At 38.7% G+C, this 23,970-nt stretch overlaps 1 protein-coding gene across 1 annotated transcript in view; it reads left to right on the top strand.

Moving 5' to 3' along the window:
- The window catches only part of TMEM266 (transmembrane protein 266), an 87,411-nt gene that overhangs the window by 7,410 nt on the left and 56,031 nt on the right, over positions 1 to 23,970 (top strand). Inside the window, exons 2-4 of the mRNA XM_086756979.1 lie at positions 17,095 to 17,251; positions 19,529 to 19,634; positions 21,842 to 22,030. Of these exons, the coding sequence (XP_086613105.1) occupies positions 19,621 to 19,634; positions 21,842 to 22,030 (203 nt within the window). The 5' untranslated portion in view covers positions 17,095 to 17,251; positions 19,529 to 19,620. The remainder of the gene's footprint in view (positions 1 to 17,094; positions 17,252 to 19,528; positions 19,635 to 21,841; positions 22,031 to 23,970) is intronic.

Raw genomic sequence — 23,970 nt, 5'->3', positions numbered from 1 at the left:
TTGGGGTTTTTTGTCTTTTTTCCTGCAAGAGTCAATTTAGAAAACTGTAGATTGCTTTCTAGAAAGCTTTTGTCCTGTACTGAAGCAGGCAATGAGGAAAGAAGTTCATTTTAAGTTTTTGAGAAAACCTGAGTTTGAGACTTACTCCAAATGGACTGGTTTTGGACAGGTATTCTGTGCATTAGTATATCTTTGAAGTATTTTTAAATGGAAATCCAGCCCTCAGTACGCAGCTGTGAAACCAGGCTGGCGGGGAATACTGAGTAGTTTATCGGAGAAGGAAATATTTAATGGCTTCTATTACAGTCTCGTGACAGCTGTGGCCTGTCTATTGGTGATCTATAGCCAAGTATCTGCAGTAGTACTATCGCTGAGGACAGCCAACTCTGCTGTCTGAAACTGAATGGTAGGGTCCGTTCAATCACTGCTGAGCTGCACCGTGCAGAACTTTGGAGCTGATTCTTCTGTGAAGTGTTGAAAGACTTGTGCTCTGTGGAATTGTTTTCCAATTCAAAAGGGAGGAAGAGGGAAACCAAAAGCACAGAAAACCCAAAGGTTTGCTTTTAGCCCCCAGATCAGAGAACTGCAGAGACCAGTTAGCGTGTAGTGGTTGAGGTTTTTTTTAAAGGCATGGTTTTGTGTTACTTGTGTTGAAGCCTTTTGAAATACATTATTTAAATATTCAGGAGTTTGTTGAAGGATAAATCTGTGATGGATGTAACTGTGACATGCTCAGATTCATGGATATCTGCCAAATTTGACTCCCCGCTGTTGTTTTCTAATGTGAAAATGAGGAAGAATTCCTTTAGTAGTCTGCTTCTTGTGAGACAGAAATAACTGATAGGGCAGTTTCTCTGTGGCCCTATAAGTCAGGATCAGGCCACCATAGTGACCCTTGAGACTAAAATTAGAAGAAGTTTAGATTTAGTTAAAGATACTAAAGATCTTTAGTTTAAAGAATACTGACCATTTTCTTGCATCTGTTATTCTGCTGTAGAACAAGTAATTACTCTGCAGGTAGAATAGCATGATTCTAGGAAAGCAAAAGACTGTAACGGTTATCCTGAAGTGCTGCTTTTAGGCTAGTACCGAGGCTTCATATCCTGCCAAAAAGTAGAGGAGTTCTGATGTGTAAATGCAGGTGTTCTTTGAAATGCTAGGAAGGCCTGGAGTGCCAGGCAAAGGATTCCTTCCACAGCTGGAGGAATAGGAGCTCAAGGACCCTTACAACCCTTCGAATATTGAGCTACATACTGCACAGTAAGGGTGTTTTTTGGTTGTTTGTTTGTTTTTTTTTAATTACATTCTCTTTTGCCTAAAAATGCTCGTCAGCAACTCCGTTGTACTCATCTGAAATTTGGGAGCTATGGAAAGAGAGTAGGTCCTTTTTCCTTTAGTGGCTGGGTATTGCACCCAAGCTGAATGCACTGCTTCAGTCTGAAGGTTAGGTAGGCTTGTTGCTTTTGAGGAATTTCTTTCACTCTAAGATTATTTCCATTTTTTTTTAGGGGGGAAGGGAAAGGACCGCAGTCAAAGTAGCTGGTAGCCTGCCAAGCCCTGAATACAGAAGCTCTGGATACAGTGAACTAGCAAACAAAGACTAATTGGTTATTTGTTTTTGACACATTTGGAAATGCAGCCAGTTCTCAGAGTGACTAGGTGACTGGCATCAGCTAGTGTCTGATCATTATTTGCTGGGTTATAAGTGTATCATCTAGTGAGAAATGTTCTGCATCGTCATCTAAAACCAGTGTTAACTAGCACTTCCACAGACTGCCTTGGTGGAGAGACTTCATAGACTGAGTGAACATGGGAAATGAGCTTTCTTCTGCTTCATGCCTTCAAATAAGGATTAAGGTACATGGGACAAATTGACTGAGAAATACAGGCTTGCACAGCTGATTTTTGTCAAGAGAGGGAGGGCTTCATGCCCTAGTGCCTGTCTATTTTACAGACTTTTAAAGTAACTTTAAAATATATTCACTTATTGTTGTCTGTGTGGGTCAGGAGCTTTCCAGGTAACATCTAATGCAATGAAGTACTTATCTTGATTATGATGCTATCATAAAGTAATGCAGAGTGTTTTATCATAGTATGAAGATAGAAAAAGGGAGGGCCAGTGTTCAAAATATTAAATTATAAGATAGATAATTTGGTACTGGAGGAAAAACAGGAAATGGTGGTAGTTTCCTTCCCTAGAAGGACACCTGATCTTGGGGTTGTACACTGGTTTTGTTTAAATGGTTTAACAAAGCTCTTCAGTCTGAAATAGACTGTTTTTCTATTAGTTTCACTGGGTGTATAAAGCACACTGCATGAACAGCATTGGCAGGAGAGGCTCTGAGCAACCTGATCTAGTCAGGGATGTCCCTGCTCCTTGCAGGGGGGTTGGACTAGATGACCTTTGAAGGTCCCTTCCAACCCTAACCATTCTATGATTCTATGATTCTAAAATGTATCTGAAACCTTTAATTATATGCTGTAGGCAGCTCTGTCTAGGTCAGAAGACACCGTATTATCAAATAACATATTATAGGCATTCAGAACTTGCACAGTGCCTTGATTATTCATTGACTAATTGGTCTTTCTTAGGCAGATAATGGCACTGTTTGCACTCAGAGCCTAGATTTGAAGTATATGATATAGAATATTTGTATTTTAAATCACCTGTTATCCAGCTGATGTAAGAACTAAATAGAACAGAGTTCAGTAAAAGCTTTTACAACAGTAAAAACTGCCAATTCTACCGTGCATGTCATACTTCTACTTACTCTGTGCTATCAGCAGTTCTACAAGTGTCTTAAGAGAATTTTTGGTTTATTGAATTTAATTTCGTATGGCTGTTGGTCTGTAGCAACACTTAGGACCATACAGACTGTTTAAACATAGACTGTATTTTTTTAAAAAAAAAAAAACAAACCCAAACAAAACATGCCCTGAAAAATAAAGCAGTTCAGAAGCTTCCCAAACTGCCTGAGGGCAGAAAGGGAGGAAAATAATTGGGGAAAGAGAACAAGTGTATGATTAAGACATGCAAGTAGGAGTTACAAGAGAAATGGCATGTCCTTCTCTGTCACACACTGTACCTTATTTTATTTGTCTATAGAAGAGAGAGTATTTCTACCTTATGAATAATTACTAAGGCTTTTTAATGCTTTAAGATCCCAAGGTGGAATAGGAAATCATTGACTGCAGTGTAAATAGCTGATAATTTTGCAAGTATGTCAGAGTATGATCTAAGGTAAGTTTGCAGGTGCTTCTGGGCACTCACTTATGTAAGCTTGTGCTTGGAGGTAACTGTCAGCTTGGTACAATCCCCAGTTGCTTCAGCGCTCGGTTTTAGAAGGGCTGGGGAACAGGTGATAATGAATAGACCTTTCTCCTCTAGATTTGATTCTACTTAAGACAAGAATCTTATTTTATTTTTTTTCCTAAGCTGGACTTTAAAAGAAAAGCAATAAGGTGATAAAATTATTGCCTTAAAGGACAACAAAAGTGATCAAACCCACCTGAAGTAACAGTTTTATTGTATCAAGTGCAGCATACTCAGTTAATCAAAACACGTGTTCTGTATCTGTGACTGTTTAGCCTGCAGATCAGTCTGCCTTGCAGTAGAGAAGCTGTATTTTCAGTATGAGCTATGTACCCATTTGAGCTGTGATCAGCATTCTTTGCCTTCCCTAAGGAGATGGCAGTGATTGTAGCATTTATCATACATAAAGGAATCTGTCTTGCTGTATATAGCTGCCAAAAGACATGTGAAAAATAGGGACAAAGAAGGCAATGTCCGTGATCTCAGTAACCCTTCAGACAACAAAACTGATGGTGAAGTAAGGAAATTGCTTCCCCACTTTTCACCCAAACCCCATCTTTCGCCACAGCAATAGTTATGAGTTGGGCTGATTTGGTAGCATGTCTGTGAAGGAATCTGTTGCAGAATATTGTCTGAAATGCTGGTGCAGTGGTCTGTGTGGGAAGCTGTTGACCTGTGCTGCAAAAACATGAACCTGTAGGTGAAAACAAATTCTTGTTCACTCCAGATATTGAATACACAGAAGCTGTGGCTTACATTAAAAACGGTTACTTGAAAATGAAGTGAAATGATAGGCACGAGTTAGAATTGTTGGTGTTCAAGGAGAAATCCAAAAGCATGCCAGTGTTTTAATAAGAGCAAGGAGTTTGTCTGGATTATTTAGGATTCAAAAAAGCCCAGAATGTAATGCATTTTCTGTGACTGTCAAGCAGCACTGTGACTGGAGCAGAGACAGGAAACGAAGGGCGAAAGTTATCCTATTTAGGGAAGAGAAGATGGATCAGACTAAAGTGGCAGAGCACTTTTCCAAGGAAGAACACTGAACATTTGAACTCTGCTTTAGTCATCTCTGCTTTGTAACATATAACAAAGATGATGGATGGGTGATTCTTCTGACTTGGCAAAATTAAGGCTACTTTCTGGGAAATGCAGCAAAACAGCCTCAGAGTCTGCTCCGGGGATGCTAACAGATTTGCACTGCTATGAGAAGCATCTGTCTTTGCAAGGGAAGGAGAAAGAAAGGACTTGCAAGCCAAGATCAAAATTTTAAAATGATATATCGATGTGCTGTACATGACCTGATTTTCACTTCTTTGCTGTGGGCAATGAACCTACATGGTACTTAATTTCTAATTACTTTCCTCAGATCAGGCTAAGTGTTCTCTTCCTTTCACCCCCAAAGGACTGAACAAGGATTCTTCTGATTTCAGCGAGGAGAGAGACATATAGCAACAGCTACTGAATTTACATGCTGGACCTGGCTGCTCCCCTTCTCGCCTCTCATTGTGTTTGGTGTCAATGGCATTCACATTGCGAACTGTTAATTTATCATCCCAGTGAAAAGATGGATGAAGATACGTGTGTGTCCAGAGCTAGAGTATGTGTATCCACTATACAAGGGGTATGACAGTGTTGTATCCAAGCTTAGATTTTTGTCAGTTTTGAGATAGTTTTCTGTTTGTTTTAGTGCATGGATAAATGCATGTTTAAACTAGTCCTCCCTGAGGACTACCTCCTATCCCTGAGGTATAGTTTTGCATTTTTATAATCATTTATAACTTAAGTGTTGGAGGAAATCTTTCAGGCATGAGTATTTAATAACTTAAGATCTAGTAACACTTTTGACTGTTGCAGTCTGTTTACCTAGAAAATCCTACCAGGTTTTTCCTTAAATAAGCAAGTAATGTCTCTTGCTTTTTCCTGATTTTGCACAATTTTCAACACCATATCCACTGACGAAGTGTGTGGGTCAGGTTACAGAAAGTGTGTTTGCCTTGTGGAATTTTTGTCATTATCTAGAGTGTATGTGTGTACATGTGGATCCTGTATTTTTTTGTGCCTTCAGAGTTCTCATTAAGCTCATCCTGCTGCAGAGGTTAAAGTTTGATTCATACTTTTATACCAAGTTGTCTCTGGTACAACCTTTGTTTTGCTGTGGTATTTTTATGCTAACTGTAGCAAAAGGAGAAAATGTTTAAGGAGAAATATTCTTCCCCCTTGGTACAGCAAGGGGGAAGAAAAGTCAGCATAATGTAACCAATCATCACTAAGTTGTGAGTGGAACATAGTTTGAGAACATCTGGACTGTAAAATGCACCTCTTGAACTTTCATTGATCGGTTCCTTGGGCTGTCAGCCATGAAGTATATTTTTAGATACATGCAGCAAGTCTTGTTGCATGTGAAAGAATGCCAAATCCATAATACGTCAGCTGCTGTTTTTCATTAAGTAGGGAAAAAGGATTTTGGTTTGAGTTAAATAGTTAATTTGCTGCTGCAGTGCAGACTGCCGTTTGTACAGCTATACCTGAGTTAGCTTTAAACTAGACAGCTTGGCAACTAGTATCAAAGTCCAGCTGCAGCAGTGCTAGCTCAGCGTGAGCTGCTGTAATCCTTCTCTCTAAGCCGAAGAGGAAGACTATTGGCCTGGACACAGTAAAGCAATCTTTTATTTCAATAAGTCATTTCCTCTAAAAGCAGAGAGGGGGGAAAATGTGTGGTTTTAATTTTAATAGCTCATGTTTTACCATATTTTTTTACAAGGCATAGTAATTTAATGGAAAACAAACAACTTGACTCCTTATGGGTGAAAGTTTGATGCGTGCTACAATTATGTATCAAACTATAGCACAGGTATTCCTTGGGACTCTTGAAATGGGACATGCTCTTGTTGAAAACAGGAGAAATTAGTTCAGCCCTATAAATGCGCGATGTCTGCCATCTGCAGCAGTGCACAGGTTGGTGGAAAGATGCTTTAAAAATGTACAGCTGCCTAAACTGGTCTGAATTCATTCGTGGGTTTTAGTCCCATAGAGGTCAGAAGTGTTCTACTCTTGGATGAGGGTGCACTGTGTTTTGGCCCACCTGTACATAGCAGATTATTTTTCTAACCTTTGGATGCTGCCTGACACTTCTGAGTATTCTCTGAAGTTCATTATGCTTGGTTTGGGTACCTGTCTGCTTTGTGCTGAGTAGAAGAGCATTTCTATATTACTAGCTGTTAAGGAAGGGTAATGTGCATTAAAAAAATTACTTGTTAACGGAATATTTTTCAAAAACATTTTCACATTTGATTCAAGACAGAAGTTTTCCCGTCCTGAAGCATTCCCTGTTTCTCATGCTATCTATTCATCAGTTTTTCCTAAAAGATTCTATCTTCAGTATCACAATAAGTATGATAGGTCTGTTAAACCAACCTATATTTATAAGCTATTTAGTATATACTTGTTCAAAACTGTGTGATCTTATTAGCGCAAACATTGTCTCAAATTAGATTAAGTACTTTGGAGCAGGGTTTATGTCACTTTAAAAGACACCGTCTCTAAGTAGTATTTGAATAACAGAAGTAGGGGTCAATTTTTCTTGCCATGAAAGACTGTTCATTTCTAAGACCTTAAAAATCATAGAATTCTGATTGTCATCTTGGTATCTTTCTTGTCTCAGTCTTTCAGTGAAATTTGCAATGGATGCCTTTGACAACTCTCAGTGAGAACAGATGCTTGATACCATCTGAAAGCTTTCCGTCCTGTGTTTTTCAAATACTGTAAGCTCAACAGGTTGTCAGTTGTCACCATCGTGTTTGAAATCAATATGTTGAGAGTGAGAAGGATAACACAAGAGAATAACGGTTTTATTAAGGACCAGTGTTTTGGAGCTATGAAGATTGGAAATGAATGGTCACAAGGTATCGCCTCTTTAAACCCCTTACTGGTCTCTGCAGCAAGCAGTTTGTTTCATTTCCATTGCTTGTTTTTACAGCTTCAAGTGCAGTAAATCTCTGACCTGAGGCTAGTATAATCTTAATTCCTTGCAGATATTCTTGTTTTATTGGAAAATTTGTATTGATTTTGCAGTCTTTTATATTTTGGATTCGAACAAGACTTAAAAATAGAATTAATTTTATTTTTAGAAGATTTTATATGTATATTTTTAACAAAACCTAACAACCTACGCTTATAATACTGGAGACTTTTATTTCTGTTAGGAAGTGGCATATTTCACTGACTAAGCACCCGGCCAAAAAGTCAGAAACATGAGTTCTGATCCAGACCCTGGTACCCACTTGCTGTGTGGTCTTGGACTCTGCGTTTAGTTACAGAGCATCTGCTCATTACTTTACTTAAATTTTATTGAAGTGTTAGTCTTTTGGCTGGAGATTGATAAATTATTTAGCAGATAGTGATTGGGTTAGTGCAATGTTGATGTAAAAAATATTACTGAAAAATTTCCAACAGTTCAACCAGCTCTTCATGTTTTTGATCCAGAAGCTAGTACAGATGTAGTTTCCTTGCCCTCATCTGTCTGTCTTTGGACACTTTTTTTCTGAGTTTCTTACCTCCTAGAAATGTTAATGACTATCCTACCAGGTGGTTTTTTTTAAGTTTAATAAAGCTGAATTGATAAATCTTAACAAAAGTCTGTGTTTGCAGCTGTAACAGACACAGTTCAGTTTCAAGCAAGTGGCTGGTATGTGCTATGAGTTGAAGAGCAAGAATGTGTTTTATTTATATCTGAGCATTTGTTTAGTGTTTTGGGGCTTACATTGCTGTATGGATCCCTTGCATAACCATTGCTTGAAAAACATCCTTTTATCTGATCAGTGTATTAGACAGAACCTTCTTATTGGATATGGGTCATGGGACTTGAAGTACTAAATAAGATACTGCTAAAATAGAGCTGTGGAGGGTTGCAGGAGGACTGCTACGTTGAGTCACGTAGTGGCCAAAGCTTTTCTGTCTGTGGTGCTGAAAGAGGCAGAATGTTCCTCCCTTGCTCTGGTGGATGCTTAGGAACAACAGCACAGAATGTTAAAGAACAACAAAGATTTTTCTGTGGGACAGTGTGGTTGGATTGTCCTGTTTTTTTTTATGATCTTCTGTTTTAAAGAAAATACTGAGCAAACAAAGCTTTTTCAGATACATCTGCTTTACATATTCCCTGGACTGAACTCCACGGTAGCAGTCTGTTGCATAAACTTTTCCATTGTATTGCATTTCTCTAGCATACACTGGGTGAGATACAATATTTTCTGTGAACGTTTAGACCCGTTAATAAATGCTAGTTATAATTATTTAATACACAGGCAAAAGCAATTGTGGTCTGATTCAGGATTAGTGCCAAGTATTTTAAATAAGAATAACTTTTTCTCAATCAGTTAAACTTACCACCTTTTATCATTTGTGAATGAACAACTCTGTTTCTCTGATACTGACACAATCAGTGGAATAGCACAGGCTGACAGTTCTCCACTTCAAAACAAAGGGAGTTCATGGGTGGCTGTTCTGCACGCTTCTCTGGAATTTATTCAGTAGGCTGTGGTGCCCTCCATTTACTCGTGTGACATGAGTATCATTCCTCTCTGTTCTTGCGGAGTTTAAGAGATGAAGGCTGGGCGGGTATGGTGATGATGTTATGTGTTCTTGAAGGAGGAAAAAGGTCAGCTTAGCATTTTTCCTTTCCATGTGCAGTGTATTATATGACCAGTAGCCGAATGTATTTTAATATGTATTTATATGAATAAGCAAATAGCTTCATCCTGCAGGAAAAACTCTGCATGCCTGTGCAGAGCAAATATTTTTCAATGTTTTCAGAAGCTGCTCCTCTTGTATACCTCACCTTCTTGTGTTCCATATGAAATAACTAATGAATCAATTACCTCTAGTAAAAAAGTTCTGAAAACCTAATGCTTATGTTAAAGTTCCACAAATAAAAAAAAAAAAAAAAAACAAAAAAAAAAACAAGTTGTGGATTTTTTTTTAAGTAGAAAAACTAGAGCTTCGAAGTTCCAAAGCATGTATTTAGGAACAGACAGTGCCTGAAATTATTATTTTAAAATTAGCACACTGTTTTTAAAGCTCAAAAGTATCTACTTTAAATGCACAATGTAAAGTGGATGTAAAAGTGTAATTGTTCCTGAAGTATATAACTTGTCATCGTACACTGAAGCAGACCTTGGGGGTGTTGGCTTTTTGCTGTATGAATTCTTTACCAGGCCGTATCCTAGGATTTGACTGCAACAGATGTCAAGCCAGATCCTGTCCCTTCTCTCTCCATGCATTTTTTTGTTGTATTGCTTTTCATAGAATCATAGAATGATTTGAGTTGGAAGGGACCTTTAAACGTCATCTTGTCCAACCCCCCTGCAAGGAGCAGGGACATCTTCAACTGGGTGAACTTTTGCAAAGACTGTTCAGATTTCTGGCCCCTTGCGTTGTACTTTTTGCTGCAGGACAAAGAGCAAGCACTAACCATCCTGTTTCCAGGTCCAGTGGGAAGAATAGTTCTCTTACCTACGCAGTTTGCAGCGGACAGTCTAGGCAGACTCCAAACATACACTAGCCATGTGTGTCTCATCTGTGATGGTGTCTTCCAGACCACAGTTAGAAGTGAGGGAGGAAGGTGCAGACTTGGCTACTAAACGTGGAAATTACTGGCCAGTCGACACGGCTGCATTGGGTGGGCTGCTTCCTCCTGATTGTGGGTAGAACGGTCAGGGTTAGGCTCTCGGTGGCCAGGAAGGATTTTTGCCAGCCACGAACAGTAAAACTATTGTGTCCACATGCACTGTGTGAAATAACTTTTCTGTGAAGTACCAGACAGGATGTCAATTGAATACTTGTATTAGCTGTCTGCTCTTGCAGAGTGACGTTTACCCCGTATGCATCAACAGGATGAAATACTGCAACTATTTGTAAATTTGCAATCAAAACAGTTGAGCTGTTTGTTTCCAAAAGCTAAACTACAAATCATAGTATATTTTGGGAGAAAAGCAATGTATTTCACATCAGTGGGCTAATTATTAAATACTTGCTTTTAAGATACATAGTAAAGCCATGAATTTATTGCATTTTGTCTGGAAGGTTGCCCATAATATTTATCAGGAATTACAAAACATAGAGAACATATTTCTCAAAAATATATTTGTAGTATAGTTGGTTCTTGGAATGAAATCTTTACTTCCAGATCCTGTTTTTGACTTCTCTAATAGTATAGCTTGATTTAGTACCAGTCTACTTAGGTTTGTTTTGATTCTGTACTGCTGATTATGTGAGACACAGAATTGGTCTAAAGAACTGTCTTCTCAGTCTCCCTTCTTATATAGGAATATAGTATTTACCCGCCTCACAGAGCCATAATTGGTAAGATACAGAGAAATCCTCAGCTCCAAGAGATTAAATAAATTCTAAGAATTTATCGTGAGATTTTTATCTGTACTTCCCCCCATGGTAGTGTTTGATTGTAGTGTTGTGAATATTTTGTATTTTTGTTGACCTTAGCTCCTCTAGAAAATCAGAGAGTATTTTCAAAATTTCTAAAGATATTTAAATCCATAATCTATAGGCACAGGATTCTAAAGAAAATAAATGAATAGTTTGAGAAAGAGTCTTAAGGCTGAAGTTTAATGGCTGAAAGGCCATCTTCAAGTTACATTAACCCAAGGGTATAGGCAGATACTTAAGCTTGTATTTATTAGAAGGTTAACCTCCAAGCAGCAGATACTGTGAATGAAAACTAAAATGTAGTAAGTTTTAACCATTTTCATGGCAGACAGAGGATGACCCTAGCACTTCTACATGACTAAGACAGCGTCCCCTAAGATAGATTTACAGTGTCACTCCCCTGAATTGAGACATGCATCATACTGAGGGACATCTCAAAGGAGATTCACTCAAATATTTGTGTTACTCTGTCGCTAGTGTTAAAAGCCTAAGTGAAATTCCAGCTCTTGTGCAAATCATTTTTGCTGTTAGATTCAAATGGACTCGTATTTTTACCTCAAAAACTATTAGCAGACTGCAAAAATTAAGTGCATATGTGATTAACTCAAATCTAATCAGAGAAAATCTGCCAGGTATCTATATAGAACTAAAAACATTCTATCACATTGGAAACTGTATGCATTTTTTTCTTTACTCTTCAGAAGAGTGGCTGGACCTATCTTGTTTGGCTTGGAAACAAAAGACATCACTGCAGGTCTCTGGTTAGTGGCTTTTCCAGGAAGTAATAAAAATAGAACTAGAAGCAAAATTGAACAGTTGACTCTTGACAGACACAAGCAAACCGAACTTTGAAACTAAATTGATACTTGATTTGTTTACAATAGTAATTTAGCTTAATATGATTCAGCTAGGTTAGTGTAATCCCCAAACACCAAATTCAGAAATGGAATTTTTATTAGCCAAGCAAATATAAACCCAACTTTGTTTGCTTTGGGTTTCAAATTTAATATTTTAATCCAAGGGAGATTGTAGTTATTATTTTCTTTTAAGAACCAGGACTTGTGGCACAAAAAAAGTCTTGATTAGGTTGAGGAGGAGTGCCTGTGTAATGAAACTTGTCCAAATGATCTTCTAACCATGTGCTTGCTGGCTGAGCCCAGAGTTGTTTAGTTTCCCAGATGGGGAAAAAAAAAAACCTAGTGTTTTTCAGTCCAGTGGAGCTGTTGATGCCAGGCTTGTTCCTATCAGCATGTGCAGTGGCACATCACAAAAGCTAACTAATGCTGAGCTTTCCAACTGTGAGCCCAAAAGCAATATCAACACAGCACCTTGCCAGAGCTTTTTATCCAAGCCCATGGTCCCTGCTGGTATCCTTGTGCCGGGCTGTGAGGAGAGATCATCTCACTAGGAGCCATGTCTGGTCTAAGTGATGCTGCTCTGTATGTGTAGATACGACCTCACTTTTTCTCAAGTGAAAGTACCATCTCTACCAGTTGGAGCTATAAGCAGAGCAGGAGATGTTGAGACATGGAGAAAAGTAGTGTAAATAGCCCAAACTTCAGAAACTAGACAAATCTGTAAGGGGGCCTTTTAAATATGTATTTGGTCTCTTTGTTCTCTGGACTCGAAAGCCCTATATTGTGGTTTGGTTTTTTTTCTTCCACTTTAACCACATGGGGAAGCTACGGGATCACTAATTTATTACAGCTAAATCGAGGCAGTTTGTAAAATGGTGAGGTAAATGGCAAGCTTGGGGAGTTACTCCAGAGTAGGAGATCAAATGAGTAATCTTCCTGCTGAATGTTGAAAGCATGCTCTTTATTAAGGAGCTAAGAGCAAACTTTCCTTTTCCGGAAAATGTTGGTAGTGTATCAGAACAACAGAACTTCAACAGTGCCAGTATGCACTGTGTAGCATGAGCCTGAACGAGAGCCCAGAGGAGCTGTCAGGGCAGCACTGGTATGTCTTGAATGGTATTCATGCTGGAGTGCTGGCATGTCACAGAACCCTGTCTGTAGACTCAGTACGTAGCCCTGACCCTCTCTCCTCAGCTCCTAGGTGAAGAGATGGCAGAGGGAAGGAGCATGAGTGGAATCTTTTCATAACAAACAGAGTGGCTCCTCCTGTTTCGTTTGTCTGGCACTACCATGTGCTACATATCTGCAAGCTCCTTGGAAGAGAGTGGGTTGACTGGGCTTTCCTGGGAGTTTGTATTGGCCTAGTCCTCCTCTAGAGGCTTTGTTCCAGCTCCTGTTATTTGTCCTGGAGTCCAAATTTGCAGTACTGAAAAGGTCAAGATGCAACCAATGATTGTGATGCATTTGCAGAGAGATTATTATGATTGTGCACGAGATCACTTTTCTCTTATTTTGGCCCATCTAAACTTCTCTCTAGAAATTATACACTATACTTACAAATAATGAGACAATCTCTAGTTCTATGATTACGTGTTGGTTTTTTTTTCCGCAAACAGTGTTCTGCTTAATTTCAGCATACAAGATGGTCCCACAAGGGGATAGAATTATGGCTGCAAGAGCAAGTTCAAATCTGCCGTTTCCTAATTTCTGAATGCCTGATTTTTTCCAGTCTAAGTACTTTTCCTGTCGTGGAAGGTTTTCTCCTTTTTCTAATGTGATGTATTTAAGAATTTTACTGTAGATCACTACGTAAAAAAGATGCAAAATTCAGTGTTCCTTTCTCCTTGAAATAAAAAGATCTAGCTCTCGTACCTCTTACATTTTCTGGATACTGCATGGGAATGTTAAAGCTATGAATGGAATTGGGAATCTGCAGTGTTAAAATAATATGTATCAAATGCACTTCACTTGTTAAGGATGTTAATTTGATCTTTGTTTTCTGTGTGGCATCTCTGCATTGATAATCTTTTGACAAATATAATTCTTTTATTTTTTAAAACAAATAAAGGAAGTATTCCTTATCCACCCATAATATGAACAAATACTTTATAAAACTCTTGGCTTAAATAAAAGTGAGATTAGGGAGGGTCAGTTTAATAAAAAAAAATTTAAAATTTTTGTCACAATGAACCTGTTTACCCATCAGGGGAAGGAAAGAAAAAATAATTTTGTTTGACCTGAATTGAAGCAAGGAACTGCTGGGACCTCTCCCGCAGGAGATTTTGAGAGTTTTCTCCTTCAGAGGTGCAGGTTGCTGGATTTCTGAAGGAAACAGTATTGACATAAGGGAACAATAAAATTTTTCAAATGCAGATGTGTAGAGCTGGTTAAAATTCTCACAGAGATTAAAACAAAAATAGTTGTTAGAATTGTTGGATTGTGATTCCAGGGAGTCCAGTTTCAGTTGCTGAAGTGTGACGTGCGCTGGTATAGACGAGTGATCACATCGTATCCATGCTGATCCTCAGGGTGATATCAGTGGTGTTAATGACAAAAGAAATTTGATTAGTCTAATTCACAAGAGCTAAATTTAGCTACCCCTAAATTGCACTTCCTCTTTCTCTTTGGAAGCTTCTGGGCTAATGCCTGGTTAGGTGTTTTCCCTACTCCTGTTTCAAATTATTTCCTTTATCCCTTTCTCTCTGTTTTTCCGGATAGCTCCATGACCTTCTTAGGATTGCCCGTCTGCGTTTGACCTTTAGACTGTAAGAATTCTAATTTATAGACCGAAACAAGAACATAACTTTTTTCCACAAAAAAAAAGTGTGGAAAGAGAAACAAAATTCCATTTCCTAATGTGTACTAGATTCAGAATAAAAAATTCCAGTGTGATGCAGGAGAAAAAAACCCAGACAGAGGCCCTTTTCATTTCTACCCCTTCCCTAGTTTTTTAAGCCCTTTCAGGTTGAGTGCTTACTCCAGTTGAATATTGCCAATCGCAAGGGCTCGACGCATCATCTTTGAGTTTTCTAATGTTAAGTATTTCTCCACTGTGCTGTTTGTTTCCATGGCTGTGCCCACAGTGCACTGCCCTGTGCTCAGTTTTGCTGATGTAACTATTTTGGGAACTGTACTGTGACCTAGAATCATAGGATCATTAAGGATGGAAAAGCCCTCTAAGATCACCAGGTCCAACCGTCAACCCACCACCACCATGCCTACCTGTATCAGGGAAGCCATCCTGCTTTTTGGGGGAGAGGGGGAAGTGCAGGAAAAGAAAAATTTTCTTGGTGGTGGTGGAAATGCCAAATCAGGTTCCTGGTCTGTCTCACAGTAATGGTCCATGTGTGGGTGCATGGCTAGGGCATGGGCAGAGGAAGGAGCAGATGCTGGGCAGGAATACCTGCAATCTGCCTTGCAGCTAACAGCCTTGTTTCCTGAAAGTGTGGCCTGTTGCATTTACTTCGAATGCGAGGTGTGAACCCGTCCATTTGTCTAAGCTGCTGTTGAGGGGGCTGTGTGGAAGAATTTTTAGTTAGAAGAACACGTCAGAATCTGGTGTTGTAGCTACTTGTAAGTACATAAACTCAGATGTTTCAGTTAGTGTCTGTATTTTGTACAGAAGCTCACAGCTTTATGATAATACTCAGAACATGAGGAAATGGCACAACAGCTCCAAACCATGTGGTTTTGACTTCAGCTCAGCTAAACAGGGTACAAGTTAGTAGAGACTTTGGTGCAAAAGGCTTAAATTAAACCATCTTCCTACTTCAGCTTAGAGTGTATGTACACATACAACCACCACCATCTCACACATGCCACACTTTAACATATGTTTTCCAAACTGTGTTCTGGGTCTTGTGTTGTTTAAGCTGAACTTTATCTCCTTATTACCAAGCTAGAGCCAAGGTGTGGTGGGTGACCATAGAAGGTTGATCTAAACTTTAACAAATTAACCCAGGCAGGATGTGTGCTGGGCAAGAGCAGCAGCATGAACCATTGCTCAACTGTAGCGCGTGACCCCACTTCTCAACCTGCATGGTTCTGAGCATAACCCATGAACTGTGAAGCAGTAGCTTGCCAGTGCTCCCACAGAGGAAGGAGCGAAAGAACTCAAGCAAAGGGTACTGTGCAAAAGCTTTAAGGAGCACTGGCGTGTGTAATACCTGTGCAGTGAACCAAAGAAAGCTGAAAGGCTTGGAAGGCAAGTACAGCACTTAAGCACTCTGATGGTCTTGCCTCAGAGCTCAGTGAACTGGGTGCAACTTCCTTTGCCTACTGCAGAGGGGTGAAGACCTGAGTCAGCTTTGCTGAGATTTGAACTGTGATCTCACACATTGTAAGCTGGGCTACTGGTCTACAAACTTGACTCTACAGAAAACCAAATGCAGAAATGTTTCCCATCAGATTGCATGCACTGTCCTCTTAGTACATACAAGACAGTATCTCCATCATTTAATCCAGTGAATGTTTCTGGTTTTCCCACCACTTCAAAGCTTGCACTAGAAGCTTTTTGGGACAACTCTTTCCGTTCTGCAATACCTCCTTTTTAAGCTATTTCTGTTTAACTTGGTAAACTGTGCTCCTTCTACAGCCATCTCACCTTGAAAACACACCACAGAACAAACAATTGCTGAACTCTCACAAAATGGGCATTGCTCATACTCACATGGCAACTCAGCATGCACCATGTGCTGTCTGGTCTCAGTTCCAAGAAGTGAAAAAAACCCAGCCCTGGAACCGTTCACTAATTCCCTCCGATGAGACCATGAGAGATGAGGCTTTTTTGTCTGAGCACTGGGTGGGATAGGTGTGAAAAAGGTTGCATGGAAAAATTTTCCACTCGGGTGGTGGGTGGAATACCTAAGATTGCCCTCTGCCTTCTGCCTTCTTCTGTTGGGAGGGAGAAGAGCCAGATCATTGCTCTTTGCCTACACTATATCCCATAGGAATACAAGTGAGAGATAAGTGCAAAAGAATGAAATCTCCCTGCTGTTCCTTGTCGCCTTTAAATACCAGTCAGTTGCACGGAAATTTCCTGTGGAAGTTGGAATTGTTTTATGCTGCTATAAAAGTTTTGGTGGTTTTCGTCTTGTTTTTGTTTGGTTTTTTTTTTAGGAAAGTTTTGAACGTAACAGATAGATGAAGTGGAGTGGACAGAAAGAATAAGTTGGATAGAAAAAATAAGTTTCTGCAAAATATCAGTGTATGTTAAGACATTTGTGTTGCTTGCATAAAGCCTAGAAAGAAGCATGAATCATAGTAATCCCTTTAGGATACAGATATATACAACTTATTACGTCCATTTTGAAGGATTCAGCTGTACTACCCTCTTACTGTACGTATTAACTACTTGGCTTTTTAATTCATTAAATCAGCTAATATATTAGTCATTTGCACCAGAAATTACTCACTTTTTGCCACTCTTTCTCTCAGGAAGGCTCCAGTGATTTCTTTGGAGACTTGACTCCCTCTGTCTCGTTTCAGGTCTCTTCCCACGTTACTGGTCTGACCTTTGTGAGTGGCTTATGTCATGGTAACGATCCCTTCAGCTAAGTCGAGTTGGACTCTGCTCCCTGTGGAGCCATCTCAGCTATCAGAAGAGCTTGCTGCCCGGCTGCGAGTTGCTCCTTCAGTCCTGGTGGTGAGCAAACTTTGTCTGTAGAGCTGCCAACTGCAGTAGGAGGGAGCAGGTCTGGCTTATTGGTGTTGCCACTGGTCAGATCTGGTTGAGTTGTAAAACAAAATTCTGTATGAATGTGAATGTATTTCCAGCTTCAAAAAAAAAAAGCTGTATTCTGGAGGGGCAAATATTTCATGTTCATGTCCTACGTGAAAGAACTGCAATGTTGTTTGCCCCACTGTTATGACTTAAGTTCCCTCAAAATCTTGAGATTAATCTAAAAAAAAATAAGATTTTTTTTAAAATCTAGCTGTACATTTTTTGTAATTGTTTTCTAAACCTCCCTTGGGAGGGAGGTTATGAGTATTATTAGCGCTGTGCTGTCTCCCAAATAATTGGTGAGTTTTTTACTATGTTAAGGAATTCCCGTATCTACATCTGTCTGCCTGTCCTCTGAGGCCAGTTTCCATCAGTTTTATTCCCATTTCCTAAATCAGCAGTATCCCTGTTTACCTTTTATTATCCAGGCAGGATATAGCAGGTATAGCAGGATTCTCTGTTTCCTCAGTCTCACAAGGCAGGTGCAGAGTACCTCGTGTCAACCATTTTCTCAGGCTGAGTGCTTAGAGCAATTGATTGGGGTAAATTTTTTCATTAAAAATTGATTTTTTTTTTTTTTTTTAAATGTTGTAAAATGTCAACCCAAAATGAGATGTTAGGGAGCTAATATCACAAAACAAGGCTGATAGTTAATGTTTGAGTTTTGTTGTGCTGGTCGGTGTAACAATTGCTATCCTAAAGCTGTCACGGGTATGGATTCACCAAGTGTGATTTAAACATGCATCAATGTAGGCAAATGTTTTAGTATTTTGCTATCTTAGGGCTATAATAAATAAAATAATTAAAGGACTAGGAAGGCCAAGGAAGAGGCTCCCATTGATATCTAATGGATTTTGAATCAAGTCTCTGCTGTATCAGGCAAGGCTTATCTGAAAAAAGTTGGCTTCTTACTCTGACTTTAGAAGTACTGCAAGGTTATAGATAAATGGAGTGTGTGTGTTTTCCTAAAATATGTATATTTTTTAGCTGGCCGACTTACCCTCCTGAGGAGGGTGATCACAGTGTAGACTTTTTTTTTTTTCTTCCCCGCATACCCAGGCACATTGTCTGGAAAATCTGAGAATGTGTTGACTATGTTTTACGTTATTGTAAGGTTACAAGACATGAAATAAAGCCTTGGAAATGGCTCTACAAAAGATGCAAGTTCAATTTTATTATTTGGTATCAAGTGATTGTTAAAAGTCATACTATAGCTACAGTTATATGTCTCTGTAAATATTTGACTGATACTAACAATACAGCCCGTAAGTGACTAGTATAAAGTTTAGTATAAAAAGCATTTTACATTATAATTAATTTTTTTTGTGTTAGTAGTATTCTAATTTGTCAATAACTATTTCCATTTAATTAAAGAGTATGTTTTTATGTTACTTTTAAAAATTATTTAACATATAATCTTGACAGTAGCTTTACAAAGTCTCTAATGATATCTTGTTCTAAGAAGTTTTGTTTCTTATATGGTATTCTCCAGTTTATACTTTTCCAGCTACCAAAACCTGTGTATCAGTAGGTTTAATTCTTGTCCTCTTCCTTTCTGATTGCCCTGCATTGGTCCAGGTACAACACAAATGGAAATTTTGCCACAAGCAAATGTGGTGCATTTTCCAAATGTGTTAGTGGGTTTTGTTGATCAAAATACCATCTTGATACCAGCTCATCTAGAATGTTTGACAATGTGAATTAATTCTTGGAAGAGGCTTTCTAAAGTAACAAAGTGAGTGAGGAACACAGTTCAAATTGGAAAATGGAGAACAAAACCTCAAACTTTGTTGACAAAGCTAGTGTTCATATCTATAAAATATATTGAATTGTAATAAATAAATAAATAAATCAGTTGGCTTCCAATAGAATCTGTGCTCTTGAAGCACTGAGCTTTCTGTGAAAATCCACTTCCCCTCTCTGGTACTGGTTATCTTTCTCAACAATCTAGTGATTTAAAGGAAGACCTGTGTTTTTATGGAAGTATATATGTGAGCAAGTGTCCATGTGTATAAGTGAATACACTGTAACTTTGCAGCTTCCATAATGTGGAAGAATTAACCTGGAATAAAACCACTTTGAAAAGGAATCATGGGGGAAACAACATTATTAGACAAACTTGCAACATAACAAACATGAATGGAGCCCTTTGGAGTTCTTTTGACTGTGTTTCAGATAGCTTTGTTTTGCTTCTCACAGAGACGTAGTCTTGAAAGGCTAGAACTTCTGTGCAGAGCAGCTGGAATTAGTTAAATACTGGAACCACTACTGATTTGGTTGCATCCTCCAACATGACCGATCCTCAGTAAGTACCGTATGAGGGTAGTTTTAATACTTTAAATAGAAGGGAAGAGGTTTCTACCTTTAGATGAATGATGATGTGACATCAAGAGGGTTCTGCCGGTAATACTGGAAGGAAAAGTTGATATTTTGAGGAGTAGTAGGATGTGGTCAGTTGTCTAAAGAGTGTGACTTATCAGAAAAAACATGATTGCTGTAAGTGTATCTGATATGTTACTAGCAGCCAGTGGCTGAAAACTAGTATGTCGTATCATTTTTGGATCCGTTTGCCTTTTTTCTTTCCTGCCACCAAACCCGTCCCAAAGCTGTTTGCCAACAGTCTGTTGGTTTGTTTTTCTTTTCAGTCAAATCAGACAATGTCTGTCATTTAGTCTGTCTTTGAATACAGAAGATAAATACTCTTGGGAGAGGAAAGGCTGCACCGACTTATTTCCTTTTTGCTTTATAGTACTGGAAATTGGATCATTGTATGCTCTTTCATTCAAAACTGAACCAGCTTGGACTTGTAAAGGTAAATGTCCACAGGATGGCACTAAAAGTGAAAAATCAAAGAAAGAAAATTCTTGCTAAAATTAGCTCCTCCCTCCAGGCTTCTGAGTTTCGATTGTTTCCAGAGGAATACAGTTCTGTTGGCTATGAAAGAATTTCATTACTTTCCATTATTAGTTAGACAAAGACTAAAATAAAGTAAGCCTTTAGGTTGTTCAAGTAGTACTTCCTTTTACCTCTACTTTCTGCTAAAGTATGACGCAGTTGCAGCCTTTCCCTACCAGATACTTGAGTGTTTTCCGATTTTTAAAATTACTTTTTTATGTAACGCTGGAAGCAGTTGGTTCCTTTTAATTTAGGAATAATGTTTTCCATCTAAAAGGGATAGTCTAATGGTGAGGCTCTGACCAATAGAATCTTTCTCTGTCTCTTTCACATAGAGTTTTAGTTCTTTCACCCACATCCTTAGACTTACAAGACACATGATTTAAGAACCCTTCTAAATGATTCATTTTATTCTGGGGAAAAAAAAATGAACTGTTATTCAGGTTGCTTGAATAGCTGGGAGATTTTAATAAGCTTCTTTAAAACAAAATCACCGATGCAACTTTTGCAGTCAAATAAAAAAAGAGAAGTTGGGTGCTAAGCACTTTTTAACTATATCCCTAAGGAAAAAGAGTATCTTCACACCTGCTTTTGAAAACCTCTGACAAGTAGCCTGAGATTTCTTCAGAAGTTAACAAGCTCCCCTGGATGAAAGCTAGAGAAGTTTATGCTTGCACCTACTCTGAATCAAATGGAGCAAGCAGCTTTCACTGAGTACTGCAAAGGATCAATCCCTGCTGGGGCTTGACATGCAAGCTCTCTCTACAATGAAGTCATCCTTTGCATGCACTAGATAATATGCTAACTGACAAAGTTTGAGTTTCTAGATAGGTAGCATCTTGTTATAAATCTGGAAGATGTAGTTAGACTCAGGTTTTACTGCATGGAGTTCCCATTAATATTAGTGGGGTGGTAGAAGAATAGATGTTCAAGTTTAGAAGCTGTACGTAAGGATAGTTAAGATAATCTTTACAGAAGAGTGCGTCATTCTTCTGAATCCTTGTTCTCCTTTCAGAATTATTTTGAAATAACTTTTAACAGAGTGATCACTTCTAGTTGAAGGAAATAAAGTCACCACCCATCAAAACTATTTGAGTATTGACCCACAGTGGAAGAGGGGTCAAACCGCATTCATTAATTAACAGATTATTTTTTTTATACTGATTAATAAGCTTAGCTATTCATTGCTCACTGATTTAATTTACAAAGCAGAGAGGTTTTAGTTTAAATAGTTACATGCCTTCTTTCTGTTTTGCACAAATATTTTACTTTTGGGTTCAGGCATTGTTTCCATATTTGTTTGCTTATAACACATCCATTTATATGTAGTGCTTTTGAAGTACATTCAGCAGCGTGAAATGCTGTTCTCCTTTTTCTGTGAGGTTCCTGTTGATTGCAGTGGGATCTGTGAAAGACAAGTTTGGAGAGATTTGGTCTGTCCCCTCAATGAGAATGCCTTCCTCGATGACTTTGCAAAGGCCTTTTAAGTTGCTGTCTTTTTAGGATTCTATGAAGTTCTTGTCTCTAACTTATTTTTACTTATTTATTTATATTTGTTTATATGTATATGTGTGTGTAGAGAAAGAGGAGTTTTTATTTTGCTTATTATATTTTCAGGCCTACAATAGGAGGTGGTGTTTCAGAAGTTGAGATAATTTCACAACAAGTGGAAGAAGAGACCAAAAGCATTGCTCCTGTACAGCTTGTTAATTTTGCTTATCGAGATCTGCCTTTAGCTGCACTGGATCTGTCTGTAGCTGGGTCCCAGCTTTTGTCAAATTTGGATGAGGAGTACCAAAGAGAAGGGTAAGTACAAAGGATAAAATTTTATTTTGTAGTTTTAGGTTATAGCAATTTCATGGCCTGTAAAAAAGAAAACCTTGAGCTGGAGAAGTGTAGCCAGTAGTCCTCAAACTCTTTTTAAAACCATTGTCACAAGGTGGAGTTGACCTTTTCTAATGTAACTAATCTGTACTGGTTTGGAGCTCTTTATAATTTTAAGTGATTCATAGCTGCTATTTGACCACAGTCTGGAAGCCTTTTGTCATGGAAGACTAGACCAAGCATCTAGCCCCTGAGACAAGCAGAATGGCCTGGTGAAAGCTCCTTGTGAGAGGTGTTTCAGGAGTGTTTCAAGATAAAGGAGAGTTGGCTAATGTGATTCTTGTACATAGTTATACATCTCCTGACTGAGAGATAATGACTTAGTACTGCTGTTTCCTGGACAGGTTGTGTACTTTTCACAGAATAATTCGAATTGCATAGCTTGCTTATGTGTAAACATTTTCTTTAATAATGTTTATACATATTACTCCTGTTTTCTTAGAACAGCTGTTCCAGTTTTATTGCAATAAAGATCCTAATCAGTTCATAACATTTGCCCTGCAGGACATTAGAAGTCATCCTTATACCTGGTTCAGACTTGAAGTGGCTGTAGGTGGACTGCTATACTAAATTTTTTATGAAAAATTTGGGTCAACTGGAGAGAATCCAAAGGGAAGGCAGTGAGAATGATTAGAGGCTCAAAAAATTTGTCATAGATTACTGATTGAAATAGGTGTTTGTGTTTCATGTGAAGAAGAGACTTTGAGAGGAGGTTATAAGAGACTTCAGTGAGGAAGAGAACAGTCCGTTATCGCTCTCCATGATATTTAGGACAAGAAGTAAAAAGCTTGAATTGCAGCAAAGAGGAGAATAATGAAGGTAGCTAAGTGCTGGGGTAGACTATTGGTGTTATGGGGAGGAGGGGAATAGAGTTGCTATCGCTAGATGTCTTTAAGAAGATGCATTTGTCAAGAATGATTACACTATAGTTTAACTTCCCTTGGGACAGAGATTAGGTGAGCCCTTGTGCCTACACCTCTGATTCTGTGATTACTGTTCCACTCTGTGTTGCACTGAACATATCTCTACTCCGCTGTCAGTGAGATCCATCTAAAAGCACTTCACAGTAAGTCACAGAGCTCTCACTGATGAAGACGTTAAAAGGCTTTATATAAGCCTTCATTTATTAAAAGCGGAATGTGTTTCAACCTGTGCTCAGGGATCAGCAGAGACCTGCTCGATCTCTGCTCAGCAGGTATTCTGTATGGGAGTCAGGAAGCAATGTGTGGGAAAGGCTCTTGCCTTTAATTTCTTTCCAAATTGGACTTTATGAGACATCTCCAGAAAGTTGTTACTCCAAACAAGGGGAAATACATTTCAAGTAGGTTATATAAGTATGGTACAACTGTAACATAAAATACCCTGCATAGCAAAAGAGGCACTTGAAATTAATTTGAGTATGCAGGTGTAACCCTCAGGCTATTTTGGTACTAAGTAAATACCAGTTGAGTTCAAATACGCATTTTTATAGATTTTTATGATCTGACACTCAGTTCTTCACTGTGCCAAAGTGCACAGATCTCTCATTGTAACCATTTGAGCAGCTTTGCAGTCTTAAGCATGGAAATAGACTTGTAATTCTTTTCCTCAGCAGAGATCTCTTCCTTCACACAGATTTCTATTGTGGTTTTATCAGTCTGAACGGAAGTAAGCAGATGCCATCCAGAGCTCCCAGCTGTAGAATGGATTCGCTGAAGAAAATTCAGAGCTTTAGTTTGTATGTCTCCATGCATTTTGGCTGAGTATGCTCAGGACTGCATCTGCCTTGTGAAAATGGCAGCTTCTTCCTTTCAGAAGCACTGAATGCAACTGATGCCATGTAAATTTAGGAGCAGAGCTGAGCTCAAGAAGCTCAGCAGCAA

Source organism: Chlamydotis macqueenii, chromosome 12, assembly GCF_036417535.1.
Source record: "Chlamydotis macqueenii isolate bChlMac1 chromosome 12, bChlMac1.mat, whole genome shotgun sequence".
NCBI classification, from domain to species: domain Eukaryota; kingdom Metazoa; phylum Chordata; class Aves; order Otidiformes; family Otididae; genus Chlamydotis; species Chlamydotis macqueenii.
This window is presented reverse-complemented; position numbering and strand designations above follow the sequence as displayed.